This window comes from Hypanus sabinus, chromosome 16 (genome assembly GCF_030144855.1).
Source record: "Hypanus sabinus isolate sHypSab1 chromosome 16, sHypSab1.hap1, whole genome shotgun sequence".
NCBI classification, from domain to species: Eukaryota; Metazoa; Chordata; class Chondrichthyes; order Myliobatiformes; family Dasyatidae; genus Hypanus; species Hypanus sabinus.
In genome coordinates this window covers 32,850,663-32,875,887 of record NC_082721.1, presented here as the reverse complement: position 1 = coordinate 32,875,887, position 25,225 = coordinate 32,850,663, and the positions used below count along the sequence as shown (strand labels likewise).

The window sequence follows — 25,225 nt, the reverse complement described above, 5'->3', positions numbered from 1 at the left end:
AGCCATCCTGCGATGACTTCTTTTCCATTCATCTTCAGTGTTCCTCGAGGACCATGATTGACTTCATCCAGTTTCATTTTCACCCCTACTCTGCTCGCAGTCTGAGGGTGAACTGGACTCGTCATAACCTTTAATTAATTATCTCCCTGCCTACTCTGTAACACTGTTGCTTCATCCTCTATCTTTGCTCCAGTTTATCTGCTGCTGAAAGTTTTATCCATATCTTTATTACATCTGAATTTGGCCACTCCAGTGCTCTTCTACCACCTTCCACCTTCCCTAAGCTGAATTTGTCAAAAACACTGGTGTCACACATTAGCTTGTGCTCAGTCCTTTTCACTTCTAACCCTGCTTTGGCTACTATTCTAACAATAGGATGATTTCAAAATTTTCAACCTTCAATGACCTTTCTCCACTTCTTCAGAAGATCAGTACTTCTCAAATTCATGTTGCTTATGCGGCACTGATTTTTATTTACTCTATCATTATTGACCGTGTATATAGAAACCTAGACCCTAAGCCAGGGAATTCAATTCATAAGCATCTCCATCTCTCTACTTGAATCTCCATTAAACCTGATTCTTCCACCATGAATTTGATCATTTTCCTTTAAATGCCTATTATTTCACATTTTCGTGGATAAAATTCCAGTAAAATGCTGTGGCTTGCTTTATATGCTGAAGTACTATCAAAGTCCAAATTGTTACATTTTGAATGTCGTAAAATAAACATAGTAAAATAGTAACCACCATGTACCTTACAAAAGGATTCCTTTTTGATACAGCACTGATTGGTTGAAATCCCATCTATTCTCACATTTATACCTTCAAGAGATCAAGAATAAATTACTTAAAGTTTCTCATATAAAGAAAATGAGCTGATCTTTATCTGTTCAACCTTATATTTCTAAAATGTGGATTCTATAATACTAAATATCAGTAATAGTAACATTTAATTTTAATTAAACTTAACAGATATTTAAAAGTATTGAAAGAGAAATTGGAGGAAGTAAAACAAGCAAAATAACCTGTTCTCTTTCCTAACTGATTTACAGTTCTGTTCACTTCTTCAGCATTAACCATAAATACTGTATATCATAGAAAAATAAATAATCAGAAACTACTCCATCTGTTTTTCATCCACATCCATGATCAAGTTCACCTTCAGCGTATAAATTATTAACCTGTCATAGTACACGCTTAACACTGCCCACCTTTTGCAGGAGTCCATGATTTATTGTTTGGATAGTAAATGTAAATATTTTCACTTATTAGCATTACCACATGGTCCTCCACAAATTCTGCCGCAGTTAGTTGAGTCTTTATCACCTGTTTAATAGAAAGATAAACTTTAAACAACTGGTGATTTTACTCATTCTCTGAAATGTCAAAAAGTGCACCACCATAAAGTAACCAATTAATAAGTTCCACCTATTAGGATGACACTTTTTCTATAACATTGCTAAATTAGAAAATTTAAACAATATGCACAAGTTTACAATATATGACTTTATTCTTACATTCCCTTGTTATAAAATGTGGAAGCCATGATAGAGCAATAATAAATAGACTCTACAGCCCTTACAGAAGCAATACATGTTGATTTGTCTTCAGAGGTATTATGCATGGCAACATCTGCTAGAACTCCACTAAAAGTTATGTTAATAATGTTTAAATGTTTAGTTCAGGCAAATATTTTACAAACCATTTGGCAAATGCCCTGTGAATGACACAACTGATAGATAATAACTAATATTGATCAGAACATTATTAACTATTACACAATAAATTAATACCATTAGACCTAGGAGCAGAATTAAGCCTTTTGGTTCTTCAGATCTGCCCTGTCATTCCATCGTGGCTGATTTATTATCCCTCTCAATCCCATTCTCTTGTAACCTCTGTAACCTTTCACACCCTGACTAATTAAGAACCTATCAACCTCCGCTTTAAATATAGTGTACTCCATGACATGGCATCTACAGCTATCAGTGGCAATAATTTCCACAGATTCACTACCCGTAGGCTAGTCATTTCATCCTCATCTCTGTTTTAAATGGACCTCTCTCTATTCTGAGGCAGTACACTCTAGTCCTAGACTCACCCATTATAGGAAACATCCTCTCCAAATCCACTCTATCTAAGCCTTTCAATATTTGATAGGATTCAGTAAGACCCCCCCCCCTCTAAACTCCAGCAAGTACAGACACAGAGCCATCAAATATTCCTGATATGTAAACCCTTTCATTCCCAGAATCATTCTCATGAACCTCCTATGGATCCTCTCCAATGCCAGCACATATTTTCTTATACAAGGGGCCCAAAACTGCTCACAATACTCCAAGTGCTGTCCGACCAATACTTTATAAAAGTTCAGCATTACATCCTTGGTCTTATAAGGACTCATTTTGAGCCCTCTCAAAATGAATACTAACATTGCATTTGCCTTCCTGACCACCAACTCAAATTGCAAATGAACCTTTAGGGAGTCCTACACAAGGATTCCCAAGTCCCTTCGTACCTCTGATTTTTGAATTTGCTCCCCATTTAGAAAATTGTCTAAGCCTTTATTTCTTCTACCAAAGTGCATGACCATATACTTCCCTACACTATAATCCATCTGTCATCTTAAATTTTACCTGTTTTACACTGGGATAGTTGACAAACGTTTTGACAAATAAAGCATCATTTTGTAGTTTCTGAACAACAACAAATTAGAGTCTTCTCTTGTGAAATCTAAATGAGAATTCATTGTGTGTTTGGTGCCAATTTCTCTGTTAACTACATGGGGCTAACCTCTCGCCATAGAGTCAGTAAGAGTTATATCACAGGAATAGGTCCTTTGCCCCATCAAGAGCCCAATTTTACACTAATCCTACTCTACCTCATTTTATTCTCCTCACTAATTGTCCTCTTTCACTTCCACCTCCAATCTACATCCCCTTACAATTCTATCACTCACCAGCACATAAGGGGTAATTTACAATGGTCAATGAATTGCCTGACCTGTATAATTTTAAGATGTAGTAGGAAACAGGAGCAACTCATGGAAACCCGGAACAAGCAAGTTCCACACAGATAGGTACATTGCAATATCTATTCTACCTCTTTATATATAGGCTACCTCTAGATCCATATGGCAGCTGGCTACAATCCTAGTTGGTTAATCAGCTGCCTACAATCCTAGTTAAGAGATACATGAGAGACTGTAGATGCTGGAATCTGGAGCAAAATACAAACTTTTGAAGGAACTCAGTGTGTAAAGCAGCTTCTGTGGAGGCATAGGAATGGCTGATGTTTCAGGTGAAGATTACATCAGAACTGAGAGTGTAGAGGGGAGGTGGCCAGTATAAAGAAGTGAGAGGGAACACTGAGGCAGGGGTTGACAGGTAATAGTTAGAACCAGGTAAAGAGGAGATGGAGTCAGATGAAAAAAAGTGGGGGGTTAGTGTCAGGAGAGATGGGCTGGTGGTGATGGTAGAGATAAGTACAGAGAAAAAAGGGCAGATGGAGGCAGATGGGGAGAGAGAAGTGAGTGGTAAAGACAGAAGCTAGAAGGTTATTAGTGAAAATGAGGTTGCTGAAGCTGGATTCTAACAAGTAAGGAAGGTGGTAAGTGGAACCAGATGACAGACAGGGGAAGGGATGAGGATAGGGGAGGGGATGTGAAGATGTAGTGTTAAGCATAATAGGTATATGGAATGATGTGGGAGAGAGAAGTTAAAGTAGATGACAGGGCAGAGCTGGGAGAAGGAGAGAGAAATGAGCATAGAGAATGAGTTATCTGGAATAGTTTGGGACTAGACTACAGAGAAAGTGAATTATCTGGAATAGTATTGGGTTGTACATCACTTGGGGGAATAGAAGTATTGTTCTAATCAGAGGCCATGATACAAGCATAATTAAATACAACATTGATGTTGTGCCATAGACATTATTTAGACAAATATCAAAGATACTGCAATGTTTATTTGTTCATTCCATTGACCTGGACTTCACAGGGAAGGCCAATATTTATTGTTGACTTTGAGGAGATGATGGTAAAACTGCCTTCATTACTACTGCAGTCCATTTGGTGGATTCCTAGAGTTCAGAAACAGCAATAATACAGGAAGGGTAGTATAGTTCCAAGTCAGGAGTGTGTTTTGGTTGGTGGGAACCATACTAGTAATGTTTTGCTCATGCACCAACTGTCCTACTTCTTGTAATAGAGATTGCAAGACTTAGGCTGCAAAGGGACACACATAGATTGAGCAGGCAGAGATGTCACAAATGATGTATAATGGAAAATTGTCGCCATTTTGGCAGGAAACTTAAAATAGAAAAATAATTTCTAAATGATGAATGATTTCAGAAGGATCTGGATTGTGCAATACCAGGAACTGTTAAGTCATCCTATGAAAAAAAGTTTGATAGGCTAGTCTAATATTCAGTGGAGTTCATAAGAGTGAGAAGAGATCTGGACGCTCCTAATAGTGGTAATGGAGAAAACATTTCGTCTTAATAAGCTAGAATTTAAAAGTAAGGGGTTATCCACAAGACAGGAATTATATTCTTTTTTTTATATAAAGGCTGCTGGAAGTAACAACCTTGACTATTCTTAAATAGTGATAGATAAGCAAAGTGTTAAAACGTTTTAATTTTGCAGGTACATGGATTTAAGGCTACAATCAGTTGAGCCATGATCTTACTAAATAACAGAGCAGGCTCAACAGTTCCTTAAAATAAGATTATTAACTCCATTTTAACTTTAAAACATTCATAATTAGTTGAAGAACTTCATTATTAATGAAAGAAATGTTAGAATAGATATTGTTGAACAGGGCATGTAGGAACTGGCGGAGTAACACCGTGATCCCTACAAAAACATCAGTAAAAGTGCCTGCAACTTGAGAAACTGTGACTTGGGAGTTGATAAAATGGAGTTCATTCTTCAAATATTGTGCTGTATTTAGGAGGGAGAATGTTACTGGTACAACTTAGGGACAGTTACTCGTACTTATTGTCACTTTCAGAAACTGTGACAGATTGTAAATGGAGGAAAATTGAGCAATTAGGTTCTAAATTAGAAAGCAGAATTACAAAGGTAATCTCTAGATAATTATCCACACCACATGCAAACTGTAATAACTGTAATAACTCCAAAAAATTAGAGTTGAATGCATTGCTTAGAGATTGGTGAGGAAGAACTTAATGCAGTATTGGCATTAGTAATGCCCTAGGTTGCCCACCATCAGGTCCAGTGTATCCACTGATCTTCAGTTCCATCAGTGTGTCCAGAAACATTGCTCTAGTGAAAGTGATTTGTTTTAAAGCTCCTGCTTTCCTTTTCTTCCTTGAATCATTTACTGCCATTGGGATGTTTTCAATATCTTTGAGCATGAAGACTCACACAATCTTTTTTCAAACTCTGCTGTTTCTTTATCACCCATTACTGTTTCCTCATTACTGATTACTCTCAAACTGAAGTCACAAATCACCAGACGAAGGAAGAACAATACTTCTTTGCCTTATGGATATTAATAAACCAGGCAAGGTTAAGAACAATCTGGTAATCTCACGATCACCATTTTATTCCAGAATAATTTAATTAACTAAATTTCTAAGCAGAATTCTGAGCCATCTGCTTTCACTATATTTTTCAAAAAAATTATATTACTTAACAGATATTTTTATACTTGTTACTAATTTTAATCAATTCATTAGAAGAGAATAGCATTCCTTAAACAAATAAATGGTCCTTAGTAGACTCTGTCAAAGTACATCATGAATATTATTATTTTTTATATTTAGTATTTATTATTTTGAGTATCTACAGCATACAACTTGTATTATAATTTCAGATTAATTGCCTTCCAACATACCTTAAAGGCTTTGGGAAATTTAAGTGGATAGAGAGAACTTTGAAAACCATCTCTGGTAAAAAACACCATTTTCCTAGATACAAGACAAAAATTTAACATTAAAAGTTCATCTTTTACATAATGATATTTTCACAGATTCAGGAATATATTGAAAATTGTTTTCATACAAACATTAAATGTAAAAATGTATTAACTGCTTCAAAGCTTAGAATACACTTTCAGAGAAGGAAATTTACACTGGGCACATTATTTTATGACCTTTTTGATTGGTAATGGTTAGTTATGGGGACAAAAATTATAATGAGCTTACTTAAAAGCTTAGTTGTTTTAACAGTTATCATATAAATATACACAAATTTCCTCTGCATTTGTGGTGCATTACATCATCATTCAAAATTACCATATATGCAAAAACTACCTCTTGCAAAGATAGAATATTTAAACTAAATGAATATCTTCATTAGACCATAAAACCATAAGATATAGGAGCAGAATGAGGCAATTTGGCCCATAGAGTCAGCACTGCCATTTCATCATGACTGATCCATTTCCCTCTCAGCCCCAATCTCCTGCCTTCTCCATATAACCTTTCATGCCCTGACAAATGAAGAATCTATCAACCTCTGCTTTAAATATACCCAATGACCTGGTTTCCACAGCAGCCTGGGGCAATGAATTCCACAAATTCACCTTTTCTGGTGAAAGAAATTCCTCCTCTTCTCCATTCTAAATGATTGTCCCTCTATTATGAGAGTGTGTCCTCTAGTCCTAGACTCTCACACCATAGGGAACATCCTTTCCACATCCACTCTATCGCAACCTTTCAACATTCGATATATTTCAATGAGCTCCCCCTCATTATTCTAATTCCAGTGAGTACAGGACCAGAGCCAACAAATGCTTCTCATATGATAAGCCTTTCAAATCTCGAATCATTTTCACAAATCTCCTCTGAACTCTCTCCAAATTCAGTACATTCTTTCTAAGATAAAGAGCCCAAAACTGCTCCAGGTGAGCCTCACCAGTGCCTTATAAAGCCTCAACATTACATCCTTGATTTTTATATCTAGTCCTCTCAAGACAAGTGTTTGCATTTGTTTTCCTAACCACACAAATCAACCTGCAAAATAACCTTTAGAGAATCCTGTTTGAGGACTCCCAAGTCCCTTTACACCTCAGAGTTTTGAACTTTCTCTCCATTTAGAAAATAGTCTATGCTTTACTTCTACCAAAGTGCATGACCACTCTTTGCCCATTCTTCTAATCCATCCGTCCTTGAGGAAGCCTATCTGCTTCCTCAAAACTACCTGTTCCTCTACCTATTTTCATATTGTCTACAAATTTGGCCACAAAGCCATCAATGAGGGCATGGAGCGACCACTCCCCACTGAATGTCGATGGCTCCTCGGTAAAGATCGTTAAGACTAATTTCTTAGTGTTCTCCTGGTGGAGAATCTCACCTGGTCCCTAACACTAGCTCCATAGCAAAGAAAGCCCAGCAACATCTCTACTTTCTGCAAAGGCTGAGGAAAGTCCTTCTCCCACCCCCCATCCTCATCACATTCTACAGGGGTTGTATTGAGAGTATTCTGAGCAGCTGCATCACTGCCTGGTTCGGAAATTGCAACATCTCAGATCGCAAGACCCTGCAGCAGATAGTGAGGTTAGCTGAGAAGATCATCGGGGTCTCTCTTCCCACCATTATGGACATTTACACTACACGCTGTATCCGCAAAGCAAGCAGCATTGTGAAGGACCCCACGCACCACTCATCCAAACTCTTCTCCCTCCTGCCGTCTGGGAAAACGCACCGAAACATTCGGGCTCTCACGACCAGACTATGTAACAGTTTTTTCCCCCAAGCTATCAGACTCCTCAATACCCAAAGCCTGGACTGACATCTTACTGCCCTATTTTCTTGTCTTGTTTATTATTTATTGTAATGCCTGCACTGTTTTGTGCACTTTATGAAGTCCTGGGTAGGTCTGTAGTCTAGAATAGTTTTTTTTCTGTATTGTTTTTTACGTAGTTCAGTCTAGTTTTTGTACTGTGTCATGTAACACCATGGTCCTGAAAAAACATTGTCTCATTTTTACTATGCACTGTACCAGCAGCTATGGTCGAAATGACAATAAAAAATGACTTGACTTTGACTTGACTTGGTATTGGACTGTCTCAGTACTTTTATATGTCTATGCTGTAGCACTTTTTATTCGCAGTTATTTTGTAAATAATACTATTCTTTTGCACTTCTGGTCAGATGCTAATTGTATTTCATTGGCTTTGTATCTGTACTCAGTGCAATGACTATAAAGTTGAATCTAATCTAATTTAAAATAAAATGAAGTACCATGCTTGAGAGCTTTGTATTGAGAATGATGAATGGTTTGAATGCTTGTTTTTGCATACAGAAGTCAGATGGCTCTCAAAAGGAAACCAAGACACTTTCATACATTTTTTGAAACTGTGGTAAAATTCTTTGTAGACACAAATGCTTCATCCAGTAATCAATCTTCAACTGCGAGGAACTGATGTAAATCTCATCAAAGTCAAATCAGTCATTTCCACATTTCTGTCCAAATTAACCCTATTTAAGTGCAGCACTGGTCATCATGGCCTTTTCCAATTTCCAGATCTCTCGAGTTAGAAGAAAGAATACCAGATTATTTTCAAGTGTAGTATGGCCACCTGGGTGAGCTAGATAAAGACACGTCAGAGAGATTTCAAGCTGTTCTCTCGATCCAAATTCCCGATTAGGTAATAAATATTTTCCTGAACACTTGTAATAAGGAATAAACAGGAAGGATGGAGAAAGAACTGATCTCACTACAAAATGTCTTTAAGCTGAAGCTGAGGTTCAAAAAATCATATCAAGACTTTTGGTTGCAGAAAGAAATCTCTAATCTATCCTGCACTGTGGAAAAAGATCAAGATGTTCTTTATTGCCTTTCCAGCATCATAATAATTACTACCATTACCATTCCTTAATTACTACCTCAACAATAATGAAGTGCTTTGAGCGGCTGGTTGTGGATCACATTAAATCCCATCTTCCTTCTACATTGAAACCTTCTTAGTTTGCTTATCACCTAATTTGGTCTACTGATGCCATACACAGCCTCTGTACTCCACTCTGTGCTGTCCCACCTTGAAAATTATGCCTCATGTGTCAGGATGCTGCTTATTGACTTCAGCTCAGCATTGAATACAACTAACCTTCAGATGCTGGTGGGTAAACTGTCCTCTTTGGGTCTTAACACCTCTCTGTATAATTGGATCTTTGACTTCTTGACAGAAAGGCTACAGTCAATCTGTGTTGGCAGACTTATCTTTAGCTCTATCATGCTCAGCACTGGCTACCTCAGAGGGCTGCGTGCTCAGCCTGCTGGTGAATTACTGCACTGCTAGATCCAGTTCAGTTCAAGTTCAACTAAATCATCAAGTTCTCTCAAGAAACAACTGTGGTTGGCCTCATCAACAACAATGCTGAGTTGGTGTATAGAGAGGAGGTAGGAGTGGCTGGTGAAATAATGTGAGCACAACAACTTGAGTCTGAATGTGGACAAAACCAAAGAGATGATTGTGGACTTAAGGAAGGTGCAGAATGACCACTCCTCACTAAACAGCTCATCTGTGGAGAGAGTTAGGTGCACCAAGCTTCTGGGATTGCACATAATGGATGATCTCACCTGGTCCTTCAACACCAGCTCTTTGGCTGAGAAAACACAGCAGTGTCTCCACTTCCTGAGGAGATTGAGGTGAACAAGGCTTCCCCCCATCATTCTAACCAATTTTTACAGGAACCCCATCAAGACGGACCTGATCAGCTGCATCACTGTCTGGTACGGGAATTGCAAGGCATCTGACTGCCTTCATTAGTTGGGGGAATGAGTTCAATGTTGCCACTCTATAAGCTCTGGATAGATGCCACTCGGAGTATTGTGTTTACTTCTGACCACCTCGTTATAGAAAGGATGTGAAAACTTTAGAGAGGGTTCAGAGGAGATTTACCAGGATGCTGCCTGGTTTGGAGAATGTCTTATGAGGAAATGTTGAGTTAACTGGGACTTTTATCTGAAGCAGAAGAGGATGAGAGTTGACTTGACAGAGGTGTATAAGATAGAGTGGATAGCCAGTATCTTTTTCCCACGGTGGCCATGGCTAATATAGTATGGAATAATTTCATGATGATTGGAGGAAAGTATAGGGAGGATGTCAGAGGTAGGTTTTTTTACACAGAGAATGCTAAGTGCATGGAATGCACTGTCAGGAGTGGGGTAGAGGTAGATATATTAGGGACATTTAAAAGACTCTTAGATAGGCACATAGATAAAATAAAATGGAGAGCTATATGGGAGAGAAGGTAGATTGATCTTGGAGTAGATTAAAAGTTTGGCACAATGTTGTGGTCTGGAGGTCCTGTACTATATTATTCTATGTTCTATGTTGGAGAGGTTTTGGCACATATAATGACAGAGATTGTGTTGCAAGCATTTTTCTGATGATGCAAAGCTTTCTGCTATCACTATAGTATGAAGTGAAGCCTATGCAATTTCATGTCCTAACAGCAAGAATGCTTTTTAGTCCAAGTGCTCAATAATTAGAGGAGGATAGTCCAAATGTTTATATTGTAGACAGAGCAATTAAAGAATGAAGTTAGTACTGTTCTTTCAAGAATCAATAGATTCTGGCATGGTTCTAGAGAGCAAAACATTGCAAATGTCACTGCACTCTTCAAGAAGGGAAAGAGGCAGAAGAAAGGAAATTTCGGCCAGTTAGCCTGACCTCAGTGGTTGGGAAGATGTTGGAGTTGATTGGTAAGGATGTGGTTCTGGGGTACTTGGAAGCACGTGATAAAACTGGCTGAAGTCAGTATGGTTTTCTGACAGGGAAATCTTGTTGGAATCTTTGAGGAACTAACAGACAGGATGGACAAAGGAGAATCAGTGGATATTGTGTACTTGGATTTTCAGAAGGCTTTTGATAAGATACCACACATGAGGTTGCTTAACAAGTTAAGAGCCCATGATATTACAGGAAAGATCCTAGCATGGATAGAGCATTGGTTAATTGGCAGGAGGCAAAAAGAGGGAATAAAGGGAGCCTTTTCTGTTAGGTTGCCGGTGGATATTAGTGTTCCACAAGGGTCTGTGTTGAGACCACTTCTTTTTGTGTTAAATGTCAATGATTTGGATGATGGAATTGTCAAGTCAAGTCAAGTCATTTTTATTGTCATTTCGATCATAACTGCTGGTACAGTACATAGTAAAAATGAGACAACGTTTTTTCAGGACCATGGTGTTACATGACACAGTACAAAAACTAGACTGAACTACGTAAAAAAACAACACAGAAAAAAACCATCCAGTGTCATCCAGTTTAATCTTTGATCCATTGATCATGGAAGAATTCAAGAATTCTCCCGGACTCATCTGAATTGCCCTGGGCTGTTAAGTACTGGCTTCCAAAGTGGGGGGGGGGGGGTGCGCAGGGGGTCATGTCAGGCCTGCACAGGCAGGCACCTGCGACAAATCAAGAATCTGCTGCCACTCACTTCCAACTCGTCACTTGCAGCCTATTTAAACTCAACTCTCATCCAAAATCCTTGCTCACTCATCAAACCAGTCAACCTCAACAACCCCCTCAGTCAACCTAGCCTTCAGTTACCTTGTTGCATGTTGTGATTAGTATCTGTTCTCTCTTGTTTTGTGGCTCCTTGAGACTTGTAATTTTGCAGTTTATCATTTAAGTAATCATTCACTGCTGAATCATCTCCGCTGCTCTGCATTTGGATCAAACCTGCTCTACATTTCCTGACACAGAAGACCTCTACTCTGAACCATTGACCAGTCAACCAGGTGCTTCCCACCCTGTCCACAGCAATATGAATCCATCAATCAGTGAACCATATACACTTTGGTCATCCTAAGTTCCGGAAGTGCAGGCTTAATTTGATCCACAGACAATGGGCTTGAGGCAGGACATGTGGAAGGTAGATGTGGTCCTGAGGGATGGTGGCAGCTGGAGGTGGTAAGTGACTGTTTGATGTGATGGGTAATCTTAAAGGGACCAATGAACCAGGGCAAAAGCTTCTAAGAGTTACTGTGCAGGAGCATATCTCAGGTGGATAGCCATCACAGCCCCCTCGCCACAATATTCTGACTGGGTGTCAAGGGTCTCTGGCCTGGCAGAAGTATGCATGGTGGGTAGTAAGGATGGCGCATCCTCATCCTAGTACTCCAGCAGCAGAGAACCAGAGCCCATGCAGACAGGATCTCCACCCTGGCTCCTCTGCGGGAAACAAGGGGGTTAATAGCTGTGAAGCATTTCAAAGGGTGACAACCCCGTGGCAGAGGAGATGAGTAAATTGTGGGATAGCTCAGCAAAAAGCAGGTACTTCTTTCAACGGTGCCGAAGCATCACAGAAACTGTTCCACTTGTTCATTTGTTCTTTCTGACTGTTCTAACTGCCCATTGGTCTGCAGATGATGACCAGAGGGCAAACTCACTGAGGTATGGAGGAGAGAACAGGAGGCTCACTAGAAGAGGAGATGAATTGTGGGTCCCATTCTGACACAATATCCTAAGGGAAGCCATAGAGGCAAACTACATGTTGGAGAACTTGATCTACCATCTCAGCAGCTGATGGAAATTTGGGAAAGGTAGTTAAGTGGGCTACCTTGGAGAACCAGTCCACCACTGTCATGATCACCATGGTCCCAATTAAAGGTGGTAAACCCTTGCTTAAATCCATGGCGATGTCAGACCACAGGTGTTAAGGGACCAGTAGGGGCAGTGGGAGCCCAGAGGATGCTGGTTGGAAGAATTGGACTGGGCACTTTGAGGGCAGACAGTGACAGATTGACATACATCAGAGCCAGTGTCACAGAAAATCCAGAATCGTCATGTGCCTGGATGGTTGGAAAAGGATAAGGAGTAGGCCCACTACAATGCCTCAGAGAGCATATACATGGGTTTGTCAGGGGTGCTAGCCAAAATGGACTCACACTCTAGGTCCTGGCGGGTCTGGTTCTCAAGTCCCAGACAATCAGAGCGAGGATCTGAAAGGATAAAATGATGGGCTGACAGTCAATCTTCGTTTTGGCTGGGTCAAACTATCATGCCTAGGCACCTGTTATGTGTTCATGGAACCAGTGAAGTGGATCAAAAGGAGATATTGATAATAAGAGATGGTGAAATGGATCAATAGCAGGTATTGACAATAAGAGTTGGTGAAGTGCAATTGCTTGAAGTGAGCCTGACGAGAGTGAGTCGGTGGGTCTGTTGTATGGATATGAGATACTGGTGGTCAGTCCAGATCAGGAAGGGACTGGTCTTTCCCATTAGCCAATTTCTCCATTACTCCCAGACCCATTTGTGTCAAGAGACCCAGGCGAGTATGGTTAGGACCCAAGTGCTGGAGTATCGGAGATTAGAATAGAGACACAATACAAGACTGAAACAGGGACAAGGGCTAGATGAGAATCCAAAGTAGAGCTTATGATTGAACCAGAACTCAATTCAAGTGCTCTTTAAATATTAAAATCCTAGTGCCGAAGAATGGCCACCGATTAGCAGGATGGGCCTGAGTCTTTAAAGGAGCCGCACCAGCCATTATATTCCAGAGGGTCAAAGCATCTAAACCCTGGAAGCTGGTGCAGTCAGGTGCATATCTTAACACCAGTTAATGATGAGTAGCTCCCTGTCTCCTACTCCATAAAGGTGCTGTGTAGAGTTGAACTTGCACAAGAAGGCATAAAGGTTTTCTCGTTCAGTCTTAGTTGGGTGCCCTGGCACCCACATCAGATGCAACTACCTCCACCACAAAAGATCCAGAGGGGTTTGGATAGGAACAGTGGCAAAGAGTCTTTTAAGCTCCTCTAAAGTATGTTCTGTAGTGGCAGACCAAGCTATCCATGAGGTATGTGACTTGATGAGGGAGGTGAACTGAGTAGCATTTTTACTGTAGTTTCAGATGAAATGGTGGTAGAAGTTGGAGAAGCAAGCAAACTCTGCTGGGTCAATTGCAGGTTCACTCAATCTGTCGGGAAATGTAGAGGAGGCTTGACCCAAATACTGAGCAGCCATGATGATTCAGTTGTGAATGATAACTTTAATAATAAACCAAAGTAACAAGCCACGAGGGTCCACAAGACAAGAGAGAAAGATATACTAAACACAACAGGCAACAAGGTAACTGAAAGCTTGGAGCAACTAGTTAAGGCTGGCTGGTTTAATGGGTGCACAAGGGCTGTAAATGAGAGTGGGTTTAAGCAAGCTGCAGGTGATGAGTTGGAAATAAGCGGCAGTTGATTCCTGTTAGCTCAGTGGAGACTGGGCAGTGCCTGCCATGCAGGCCTGACACAACTTCAACACTGGCAGAGCTCAGCTGGGCCAGAGCGGACAAGCGGATGAACAAATTTAGCCTCTTCCTGAGGTCCCCATTTGTCACAAAGGGCAGTCTTTAATCAATGCAATTCACTTTATTTTTATCAAGAAGTGATTGAGAATGCTGGATACAAAGGATATGGGTCTAGCTTTAGTACTGGTGATTGGTGTTTCAGAACTAACCACATGTACATTAAAATTGACTGTATACAGCTAAAATGCTGCCATACACCAAACACTGTAGAAAAATATCCAGGTATATTCTGTCTATGAAAAGCATTTCTAGTCCAACTGAGTTAGTTATCACATTGACAAATCTAAAAACATATTTAACCATGTGCTCATTGATCAGTACTGTTGACAACTTTAATTAATTTGACAAATGAATGAAGTCAGATGTAGAGGTATTTAGTTGGGCTGGACTTATCCTGCTTTTTGTAGCCAGAACTGTGCCATTCGGTCTCAGCCTAAATTATGACCACATTTTTTTTTTGGTACATTAAAGTATTGTTGAACACAGCACTAATGCCAAATCAGTTCTCATTCAAAAGATCAAAAGTATGTAGCAGCAAAGAGTGAATTTTCACCCAAAAAAAACAGCATGGAAACATGACCTTCAAGGATATCAAACAGAGCTCCTCAAATCAACACTACATTTTGGTGTGTGCAACTACCAAGGCCATAAGCCCTTAAAGTGTGTGACAGTCAAACATTATGTTTATCACAGAGAAGGGGGACTATCATGGGAAGTGGGCAGAAGAGAGACAGGGACAGAGAGAAAGAACTTTCTACGCACGGGTCAATGTTTCGTTAATAAAAACAATGTTCAGTCTGTCTTTTATCTGCCCCATTAGACTGAAACTTATATAACTGGGAGGAAGCCCACTAGGCAAAAGGAGGCACAACACCCAATCAAGCCTCCTGATTGGCACAGGGATTACTAAATTACAAACACAATCTAGAAATCTTCTGGATGGGCTCACCAACAACCTTTCGCATCAGTGTGCTGCCTTATTTTTGTTAAGGTAGTTTAGATGCACTTTGTTTTTACCTTTTAATATTCTTTGATGAGTATGAGTAGCCCCCCTTTTCCTTCAACAGAGAAGCAAGAAATGGTGAAGACTACAGGAGAGGAAGGGGCTGCTAATGAAGAGCAATATGCATTATTGCACCAAACACATCATTGGGCCACATTCAAAACTGACACTGCAAGTGATGAATAAAATTAGGCTTACACAGATAGTCCTTAATAATTATATTGCTTTCTTGAATGCTGACTCTTTAAAATGCCCTTATCCTTGAAGAGGATTGTGCCTGTGATGGAGCTGCTGAGTCTACAACCCTCAACAGCTTCTTGTGATGCTGTGCACTGAAGTCTCCATACCAGGCAGTGATACAACCAGTCAGAATGCTCTTCACCATACACCTATAGAAGCATGCAAGATACTTTGGCGACATACCAATTCTCACATGATGAAGTAGAGCCGCTAGCAACCCTTCTTTGTGACTGCATTAATGTGTGGGCCCAGGACAGATCCCCTTCTCAAAGTCAGCATATACAGTTGATGCACCATCAATAACTCACTCTGAGACGTAAGGCGAGATATCGGCTTTTATTGGAAGGAACCAGAAGTGAGTGACCATCATACTACGTCCTGGAGACTGAGGCCGAGCATAGGCCTCAGATCGCCTTTATACAGGGGCCTGTGGGAGGAGCCACAGGAGCAGTCAGCAGGGGGCGTGTCCAGACAGGCACACGTAGTTCACCACAACAGTAACATGCCCAATAACCAGCCATCCTCAATTGGCAAGAAAGGTAGGTGGAATCCAGCCCAATTTGAGGATTAGTTCCTTCTGGACATTCATCAAGGACATCTTATCAAGCAGACTTGGAGATAAAGGAAGCAGCTTTCCAGCAATCAAACTACCTCCACAGAGGAGTAATCAAGACATAGCATTAACCTTTTAAAACTCACTATAGGTGGTCACTAAGGAATAATACTAAAGTGTACAACTTAAACTTTATGTTTCTGTTGATATTTTATATTGCTTATGATACATAAAAATGTTCATAACAAATAATATTTTTCCTTTTCTTATCAGATCCATAGATTATTCCAGTGTATATATCAAAGTAGCTGCTGAATTATGGTAATCTTTATGGTAATCCTTTAACAATGTTAACGGCAAACGCATTAGTTCAAAAGTCACAAGATCAAAGGGATGCATATTTCAGTATTCTGCAGCACTTTAATGTGAAATAACTGAAACTATTTCAAAACCTCCACTGTAGTTCAGCCAATTAATGTTTGTGACATCTGCTACCAAGTATATTTTTTGTAAAACTCTTCCTGTTTGATGACAGCATCCTTTGAAGGACTGATACCTATGAAAGACTGAAAGCATATACTCAATACTAACCCTATTCTAAGGCTTTATTTTTGCACAGACTTCAAAGCTATATGACCAAGTCAGCAGTGATCCATTGACCAGAAGTGTATAAGGCATTACTTCAGAGTGGATAAAAGAAATTAAGTTAATTCTTCTTTGGACCCTTGAACCATCTGTGTGTCTTGGATGATTCAATGCTATCAAATCAAATTAATGATTTAAGCTGATTGGAAATGAACTTCTCTCTCTTAAAATGTGAATCTTACAAAGCAATTCCTTAACCTCAGCATTACAGTCTGCCAAATCTAGCCACATCCAAATTCTTGTAATGTACTTTCAACTCAACCGACTACAAAATTATCAATTATCAAGTATCAGTGTGCATCAAATGTATTTAAGTTTTTGACATCTGTTAAGTCCAAAACACTAATAGAATGGATTTTCACTAAGAAAACCTGATTTTGTGTGGCATTCAGAATACTTTAAACAAAATGCCATCCTTTAGTAGTCCCTCAGATGTTGCAAGATAAATAAATAATGGAACTAATTTTATAAATGTGATAGGTGGATCTGTAACGAATGTGAAGGAAGATGATGCCTGCTGAAGAATCTCTCAGGTGTATATGGGAGTACTTCCTGGTTCCTGAGAATCTCTTTGCAATTTGGAAATCCTGAATAACACAAGCAGGCTTTGTTTTTTTCCTGCACTAAACAAAATAATGCAGTCGAGAAACTTCCAGAAGGTCATAACTCTCTTCAGAGTCACCTTTGTCTTTCTGTCATCCAAGTTGAGCAGGCTGATAGTATCTTCCAATATGCTCTTGGCAATGTTGTAATTGTTGTCATAGCAACATTCCAGTATTAAATCCTAGTAGATGCAATGACACCTGTTCTTCATAAAAATCTGTGCTCCATTAATAGAGCACTCATTAATAGGTAACTCATAAAACGATGTGGTAAGCAGCAAACTGCAGGTTGATGTAATGAGTCAGCTATCAAAAATATTGCTGAATCACTGTCAATTGATTTGTTTTTATGCTTCAATTCCTCCAACTGGACCAATAAATACAGAGGGCATCTTTGTTATATAAATAAATTGGTTAAATGGAATCAGGAAAGGTTTTAATCTCTGTACTCTATGGGATTCAATTCTCTCATTCATCAGGTTGTAAAAGATCCCATAATAATTTCAAGTCCCATCAGACACACATCCTTTTTCCAACTCATCCCAAATCAATTCAGCAATTGACAGAACTACCTAAACCTTAGCACCAAACCTCTGCCTCCCCACATCCTGCTAAATAGTAATCAAGCCCCAACTCAGCAAACACTCTTCTTGGCTAATGATCTCAGACCTACTATCAAGTGATTACCGGCAGCTGACCCACCCCACCCTACATCCCTGTCTGACACCACATATACCTTTACATATTATCTAAACTGCACAAGCTTTACCCACAAGTGAACCTTTGATCTATTTAATTCCTAATAAATGGTAGATCACAATGAAACTATCACAAGCACCAAATACAATAACAGATGTAATTGTGAAGCCAAATAATACACAGACCTTGATACCTTTAGAAGTACTCTGAATATTAGTTTAATTTTACTGGTGTAAAGAATATACAGCTTTGAACAAACCACATCTATTACTATCTAACTGATTGAATGTTCACCCTATGTTTTGGTCTTTATTTTCCATATAAAGGCTGATTCTGGCTGCATCAATGGCAGACATAAAAAAGGAAACAAAAAAATTTGTATTTATTGCGAACTGCATTATCATCAGAGGAGAGAGAGACATAGATGGAAGATAAAAATGTAAAGGATACAAAAGGCACTAAATTCTTAAAGGCAGAGAGAAAGTTAGAAAAGAGAAAGCAAGGGCAAGCAACTCCAAAGGAGAGTAGAGAAAGATTAACCTACTCACATCTATGTAAAGAGATTCTATTTATCTTTTTTGTTCTTGTTAGATTATAAATTAATGGGTTTATAAATAGGAATATTTACTTCTATAATTTGTTTACTTATTTAATGCATCACATAAAATTCAGTTCTGTCCATGATGCTTCAAAAATAAGTTCTTACCATACATAAAGAGCAACATTTCGGTTACAAGGATGGGCGACTAACCGTTGAAAATTGACTGCAACTTCTAACAAATCCTGTATGGAAGTAAAATACACTCAATTCTTAACCATCACAGATATTACATAAACTACTATGATGTTGCTTCTATATATATAATGTGTTGAACAGAGAGGGTAAAAGAGAAATTTAATTTATACAAACTAAAATGGAGAGAGTACTGATAAATGCAACAAACTGCACCACAAAAATATATTGCAAACCTACTCAACAAATACAATAATGCAACCAAACAACCAAACTGTTAAAATAACCACTAATTATCCAAAAATAATCTAAAAATGTTGATCGCTCCCTGAAGGCAAGCAAGAGTAAACCATGAAATAAAATTTTTGTATCTCTTGATGCCTAGGAAGTCTAACACTAACAATATATCATTACTTAAAAGATAGTTTTTGATATTTTAGGATTCTAAAAATTAAATATTAATTATATTTTATGAGATTATAGCACAGAGGAAAGAGCATAAAGCTGCAAATCCAGCTAAATGTATCAGGTAAGCAAAACACAAACATAAATTTTAATGCAAAAGTATAACTGGTCCTCTTCAGTGGGAGGATGAGCAGCCAGAGGTCGTGACCCACCTTGGAACCAATGACATGGGTAGATAGGCAACAAGGTCCTGCAGAGTTTAGGGAGTTAGATGCTAAGTTAAATGTCAGGACTTCCAGGGTTATGATCCCAGGATTGCTACCTACGCCACATGCTAGGTAAAAGGAAGATCATACAGTTTAATAGGTAGAGTTGGTGCAGGAGGGAGGGCTTCAGGTTTATAGATTATTGGCCTCTCTTCTGGGGTAGGTGTGACCTGTTCAGATAGTTTGCACCTGAGCTGGAGGGGAACTAATAACTTACAGGGAAGGTTTGCTAGTGCTACACAGGGGTGGGGAGGGGGAGTGGAGTTTAACCTCGGGTTGCTGGGGGATGGGAACCAGAGCACCAGAACAAATAGTGCAGTGGTTGTGGAGAAAGATGTTGTTAAACCTACATACAAGTTCAGGAATCAAAAAGTTGAGCATAGTGCGACTAACGTTCTGCGCTGCATATATTTCAATGCAAAGAGTATAGTAGGAAAGGTGGATGAGCTTAGGCATGGATCAGCACATGGAATTATGACATTAAGGCCGTTAGCGAGACTGGGTTGCAGGAGGGGCAAGACTGATGGCTCAATGTTCTGAGGTTCCATTGTTTTATATGTGACAGAGCAGAATGGATTAAAGGGGAGGGTTGGCATTACTTTTGTGGGAAAATGCCACGGCAGTGCTCAGTCAGGACAGATTGAAGAGCTTGTCTAGTGAGGACTTATGGGTAGAACTGAGGAATAAGAAAGGTATGACCACATTAATGGGATTTTATTATAGACCATCCAACAGTCCATGTGATTTAAAGGAGCAAATTTGTAAAGAAATTGCAGATTGTTGCAAGAAATATAAGCATCATGATAGATTTTAACTTTCCATATATAGACTTGAATTCCCATATTATAAAAAGTCTAGATAGAAAAGAGTTTGTCAAATATGTTCAGAAAATTCTCCTTAATCAATACATAGAAGTCTCAACTAGAGAGACTGCGATACCGTATCTTCTATTAGGGAATGAGACAGAGAAGGTGACTGAAGTTTGTGTAGGGAACACTTGCATCTTGTGATCATAATGAGATTAGTTTAAAGGTAGTTATGAATGTAATGCCCTGGTTGAAATTGTATTTCTACTGCTATGCTGTTAGGCATTTTACTTTAGTGGTTTTTTGCCTATGCAGTGTGTTCTGTTAGTTAAGCTTTATAGACCTAGTGTTTCAGCTTCAACTGAGATAAGGAGTCATTTGCCCAACTTAGGAATGTTGTGTCAGCCAATTGTGTTTTTTTTTGTTGGTAACACATTGTAACATTTTGTCCAGTGGGAGGCCATGAAAGATTCAAAAGAACTGGGCAGAATCAGATTTCTGTAGTCTGGTTTGGAGTCTTTTGGTTGGGAAACATGGAGAAGACACTTGGAGGATCCCACCCGAAGAGAAGACCTTATTGCAAGGAGTGCTTCGTGCAGACAAATGGTTCAATGGAGTTAAGTGCCAATACTTCTGAGATAGCCAGTTTGTTTATGACATTCTTTAAGGGAAGTTCAATCTGTGGTTGATGATGGGGTTTCAGCACCATGAGTAGAGTGATACACCTAGCTACTACAGAAATTAGTTCCAATGCTTATGTGCACATTTAGACTGCTTTAACTGTGATGGGTCCTTTTTCTTTATCTTGGTCTGTTAACTGCTAAAATTGGAATATTAGTAAATTTTATGCCAATGTACAATCTGTTATTTCCTGGTGGAGGATAACTTTGCATGGGGCAGTATTTACACAGCATTCACCACAATTTTCATTCTATCATCAGAACATTCCAATTTTCCTGTTTGTTTGAACCCAAATAATACTGACCCTAGACTGTGTTGCTTATTGAAGGTGGCCTTCTCACCTTCATCCATGCGATGCTGAGTCAAGTAGCCATTAGCTAGAGTTAGTCAACAAGCTGAATTTGCTATAAGCCTAATGAGAGAGTTACATGGAAAAAGATAGGCTTGGTCCTCAGGTTGAGATTCCAAATTAGAGAAAGGCAAATTTTGATAGTATCAGAAAGGATCTGGCAAATTTAGATTGGGACAGGTTATTTACTGGCAAAAGTGCACTTGGTAAGAGGGAGCCTTTAAAAGGGAAATCTTGGGAGTACAGAGTTTATATGTTCCTGTCAGAATAAAAGACTAAGATAATAAGTTTATGGAACTTTGGTTTTTGAAAGGTATTGAGGCCCTGGTTAAGAAGAGGAAGGAGGTGCATAACAGGTATAGACAGGCAGCAACAAATGTCGTACTTGAGGGGTATTATTAAATGCAAGGGAACACTTAAGAAGGAAATCAGGAAGGTTACAAGAAGGAACATACACAAAATGCTGGAGGAACTCAGCAAGCCAGGCAGTATCTAAGGAAACGAGTATAGTCAATGCTTCAAGCCAAGACCCTACATCAGTTCTGATGAAGAGTCTCAGTCCAAAATGTCAACTATTCACTTTTCCATAGATGCTGACTGGCTTACTGAGTTCCTCCAGCATTTTGTGTGTATTACTTGGATTTCCAGCCACAGCAGATTTGCTCTTGTGACTGGGCTACACGAAGGCATAAGGTTGCTCTAACAGAAAAGGTTAATAAGAATCCTAATGGCTTCTACAGATATATTATGAGCAAAAGGATAGCAAGGGACAAAATTGGTCCGGTGAATTATCAGAGTGGTTATCTATGTGTGGAGCCGAAAGAGATAGGGGAGATCTTAAATGATTTTTTTTCTGTATTTACTCAGGAGACAGACAGAGTTTATAGATGTGAGGAAATGCAGCAGTGAGGTCATGGACCATATACAGAATACAGAGGAGGAGGTGTTTCCTGTCTTGAGGCACATTAGAGTAGATAAATCTTCAGGACCTGACAAGGTGTTCCTTTGAACTCTCTAGGAGGCTAGTGCAGAAATTGCAGGGGCCCTAGTAGAGATATTTAAAACATCCTTAGGCAGGGGTGAGGTGCCAAAGGATTGGAGGATAGCAAATGTTGTTCTGTTGTTTAAGAAAGGCTCTAAGAATAAGCCAGGAAATTATAGGTCAGTGAGGCTGCCATCAGTAGTGGGAAAGCTATTAGAAGGTATTAAGGTACCAGACATATAAGTATTGGGATAGATATGGACTGATTAAGGATAGACAGCATGGCTTCATGGTAACCAACCTTATAGCGGTTTTTGAAGAAAGTTAATGAAGGCAAGACAGTGGGTATTGTCTCTACATAGACTTTAGCAAGGTTTTTGACAAGGTTCCATTCCAAAATTGGAGATTGGTCAAGAAGGTTCAATCGCTTGGCATTCAGGATGAGGTAGTAAATTAGGTGAGACATTAGCTTTGTGGGATAAACTGGAGAGTGGTTGAAGGTGGTTTCCTCTCTGACTGCAGGCCTGTGACTAGTGGAGTGCAGGAGAAATCAGTACTAAATCCATTGTTATCTGTCATTTATATCAGTAATCTGGATGACTAATGTAATAAACCAGATCAGCAAATTTTCAGATACACAAAGAATCGGGGTAGTGAGGAAGACCATCAAAGCTTCAAGCAGGATCTGAATCAGCTGGAAAAATGGACTGAAAAATGACAGATGGAATTTAATGCAGACAAGTGTGAAGTGTTGCACTTTGTGGGAACCAACCCCAGGGTAGGTCTTACACGGTGAGAAGTACGGCACTGAGGAATGTAGTAGAACAGAGTGATCAGGGAATACTGATCCATAATTCCTTCAAAGTAGCATCACAGGTGGATAGGGTCATAAAGAAAGATTTTGCAATATTGGCCTTCATAAATCAATATATTGTATACATGAGTTGGGCTGTTACGTTGAAATTGTACAAGACATTGGTGAAGCCTAATTTGGAGTACTGTGTGCAGTCTTAGTCACCTACTAGCATGAGATATGTAAATAAAATTGAATGAGTACAGGGAAAATTTACAAGAATGTTGCTGGGACTGGAAGACTTGAGTTATAGAGAAAGGCTAAATAGATTAGGACTTTTTTTCCCAGGAACGTCGAAAACTGAGGAGAGATTTGAGAGAGATATACCAAATTAAAAGAGGTATAGATAGGGTAAATGCAAACAGGCTTTTTTCACTGAAGTTGCATGAGACTACAATTAGAGATCATGGGTTAAAAATGAAAAATGAAATGTTTAAGGAGAATATAAAGGGGAATTTCTTCACTCAGAGGATGGTGAGAGTGTAGAACAAGCTTCCAATGCAAGTGGCACACGAGGGGTCATTTTCAGCATTTAAGAGAAATTGGGATAGGTATATGGATGACAGAAGTATGGAGGGCTATGGTCCAGGTGCTGGTCAATTGGACTAGGCAAATTAATGGTTAAACACTGACTAGATGGGCCGAAAGGACTGCTTCCTTGCCGTAGTGTCCCATGACTCTAATACCAATCCTCTAACTAGTTGCCCCAGGTGAGCTGTTGGTCATTGATGAAGCCTAGGATACTGATTTGGGAAATCTGTCAATGGTAATGCTATTCAATCTGCATATTTTCTTGTGTCAGTGGTAATGCTATTCAATGAAGATACTCATTACCTGACAAGCATGAGACACCATTGCTTCTTGCCACTTATCAGATCATGCCTGTATTTTATTTAAGTATTTACACATATATCCATATGCTGCTGTATTATCTTGAGTTTCAAATAGAATTAAACATTTGGCAATCATTAGTAAATTATGATTTAATAATTAGAGAAACTGTGCAGTCCCTGATACCTATCCAGCCCACTGTGGCTACACTGATTGAAAACCTGCCTTCCAGCAGTAAGTCTATCATCCTGTAGGTTATGGCTCTCCAAATGTGTATCCAGATACTTTTAAAATTGTGGTGGAATACAATTTTCTTGTTGTCAATATTATACAAGGGACATTCTTCAACCAAGGTGTGTACACAAAAATCAAAAAGCTACAGAACCTGGAAATCTAAAACAAAAACAAAAATTGCTGGAAATTCTTGGCAGGACAGGCAGCATCTGTTATGAGACAAACAGTTAATGCTTCAGGGTAATGACTTCACATTGGAATCAGGAATATTCTTAAATCAGGTATGCTTTTAAGGTGAAGAGAAAAGTCAGTGATGGTAAAATAAGGGAATGCGAAAGGATGAAGACTCCCCAGGAGAAAATGGTGTAAGCCTCCATTTTCCCTTTCCTTTTAATATCTATAATTACAAATTGCAATTTCTATATCATGTGACATATTAATTATAGGATTCAAGCTGCAAATATTTTTATATCCTTCAGAGGTGGCCCATAGTGATATTATCACCACCACATCTTCTTCTGCCTATACTGCAACATCCCCAGGGATCAAATTCTCAAGACACTTTGGTTCACTACTCCCCTTCTCCTACATCACAACCACTTCCTATAGCAACATCTCAAGCAGAAGAAGCAAACCCTGTTTCATTTCTTCCTCCTTAATCATTCAGGGCTTCAAAAGTGCTTTCCATGTAAAGTACTAATTAACTTCTTTCAATTTAGTAAGCAGCATGCAATACTCATAATATGGACTCTGCTACATCAGAAGCCAAACTTCAGATTGTTCAAACAGCTGTACTCCATTCAATCTACAAAAATGACACCAAGATTCCAGTTGTTGATAATTTTACTTCTCATCATATTCCCACTCAGACTGCACCTCCTCAGCCTCTGATGTTGTTCCATAAACTTCAATTCAAGCTTAAGAACCCCATCTCTTCCAACCAGTGCATTATAATTTTCTGGACTTAACAATAGGTTCAAAAAATTCAAATAATCAACATTTCATTTCAGATTTTCAGTATTTATTCCAACTTCCTTTAATAATTTTAGATAATTATT

The 25,225-nt window shown here is 39.1% G+C and overlaps 1 protein-coding gene across 2 annotated transcripts in view; it reads right to left on the bottom strand.

Annotated features, from left to right (window-relative positions):
* The window catches only part of LOC132405812 (cation channel sperm-associated auxiliary subunit delta-like), a 59,112-nt gene that overhangs the window by 32,753 nt on the left and 1,134 nt on the right, over positions 1 to 25,225 (bottom strand). For both annotated transcript variants that reach the window (XM_059990811.1, XM_059990812.1), the window contains exons 2-5: positions 18,734 to 18,810; positions 5,864 to 5,936; positions 1,214 to 1,328; positions 757 to 824 (exon numbers count right to left, since the gene is read on the bottom strand). In XM_059990811.1, coding sequence (XP_059846794.1) covers positions 757 to 824; positions 1,214 to 1,328; positions 5,864 to 5,936; positions 18,734 to 18,810 — 333 coding nt within the window. The remainder of the gene's footprint in view (positions 1 to 756; positions 825 to 1,213; positions 1,329 to 5,863; positions 5,937 to 18,733; positions 18,811 to 25,225) is intronic.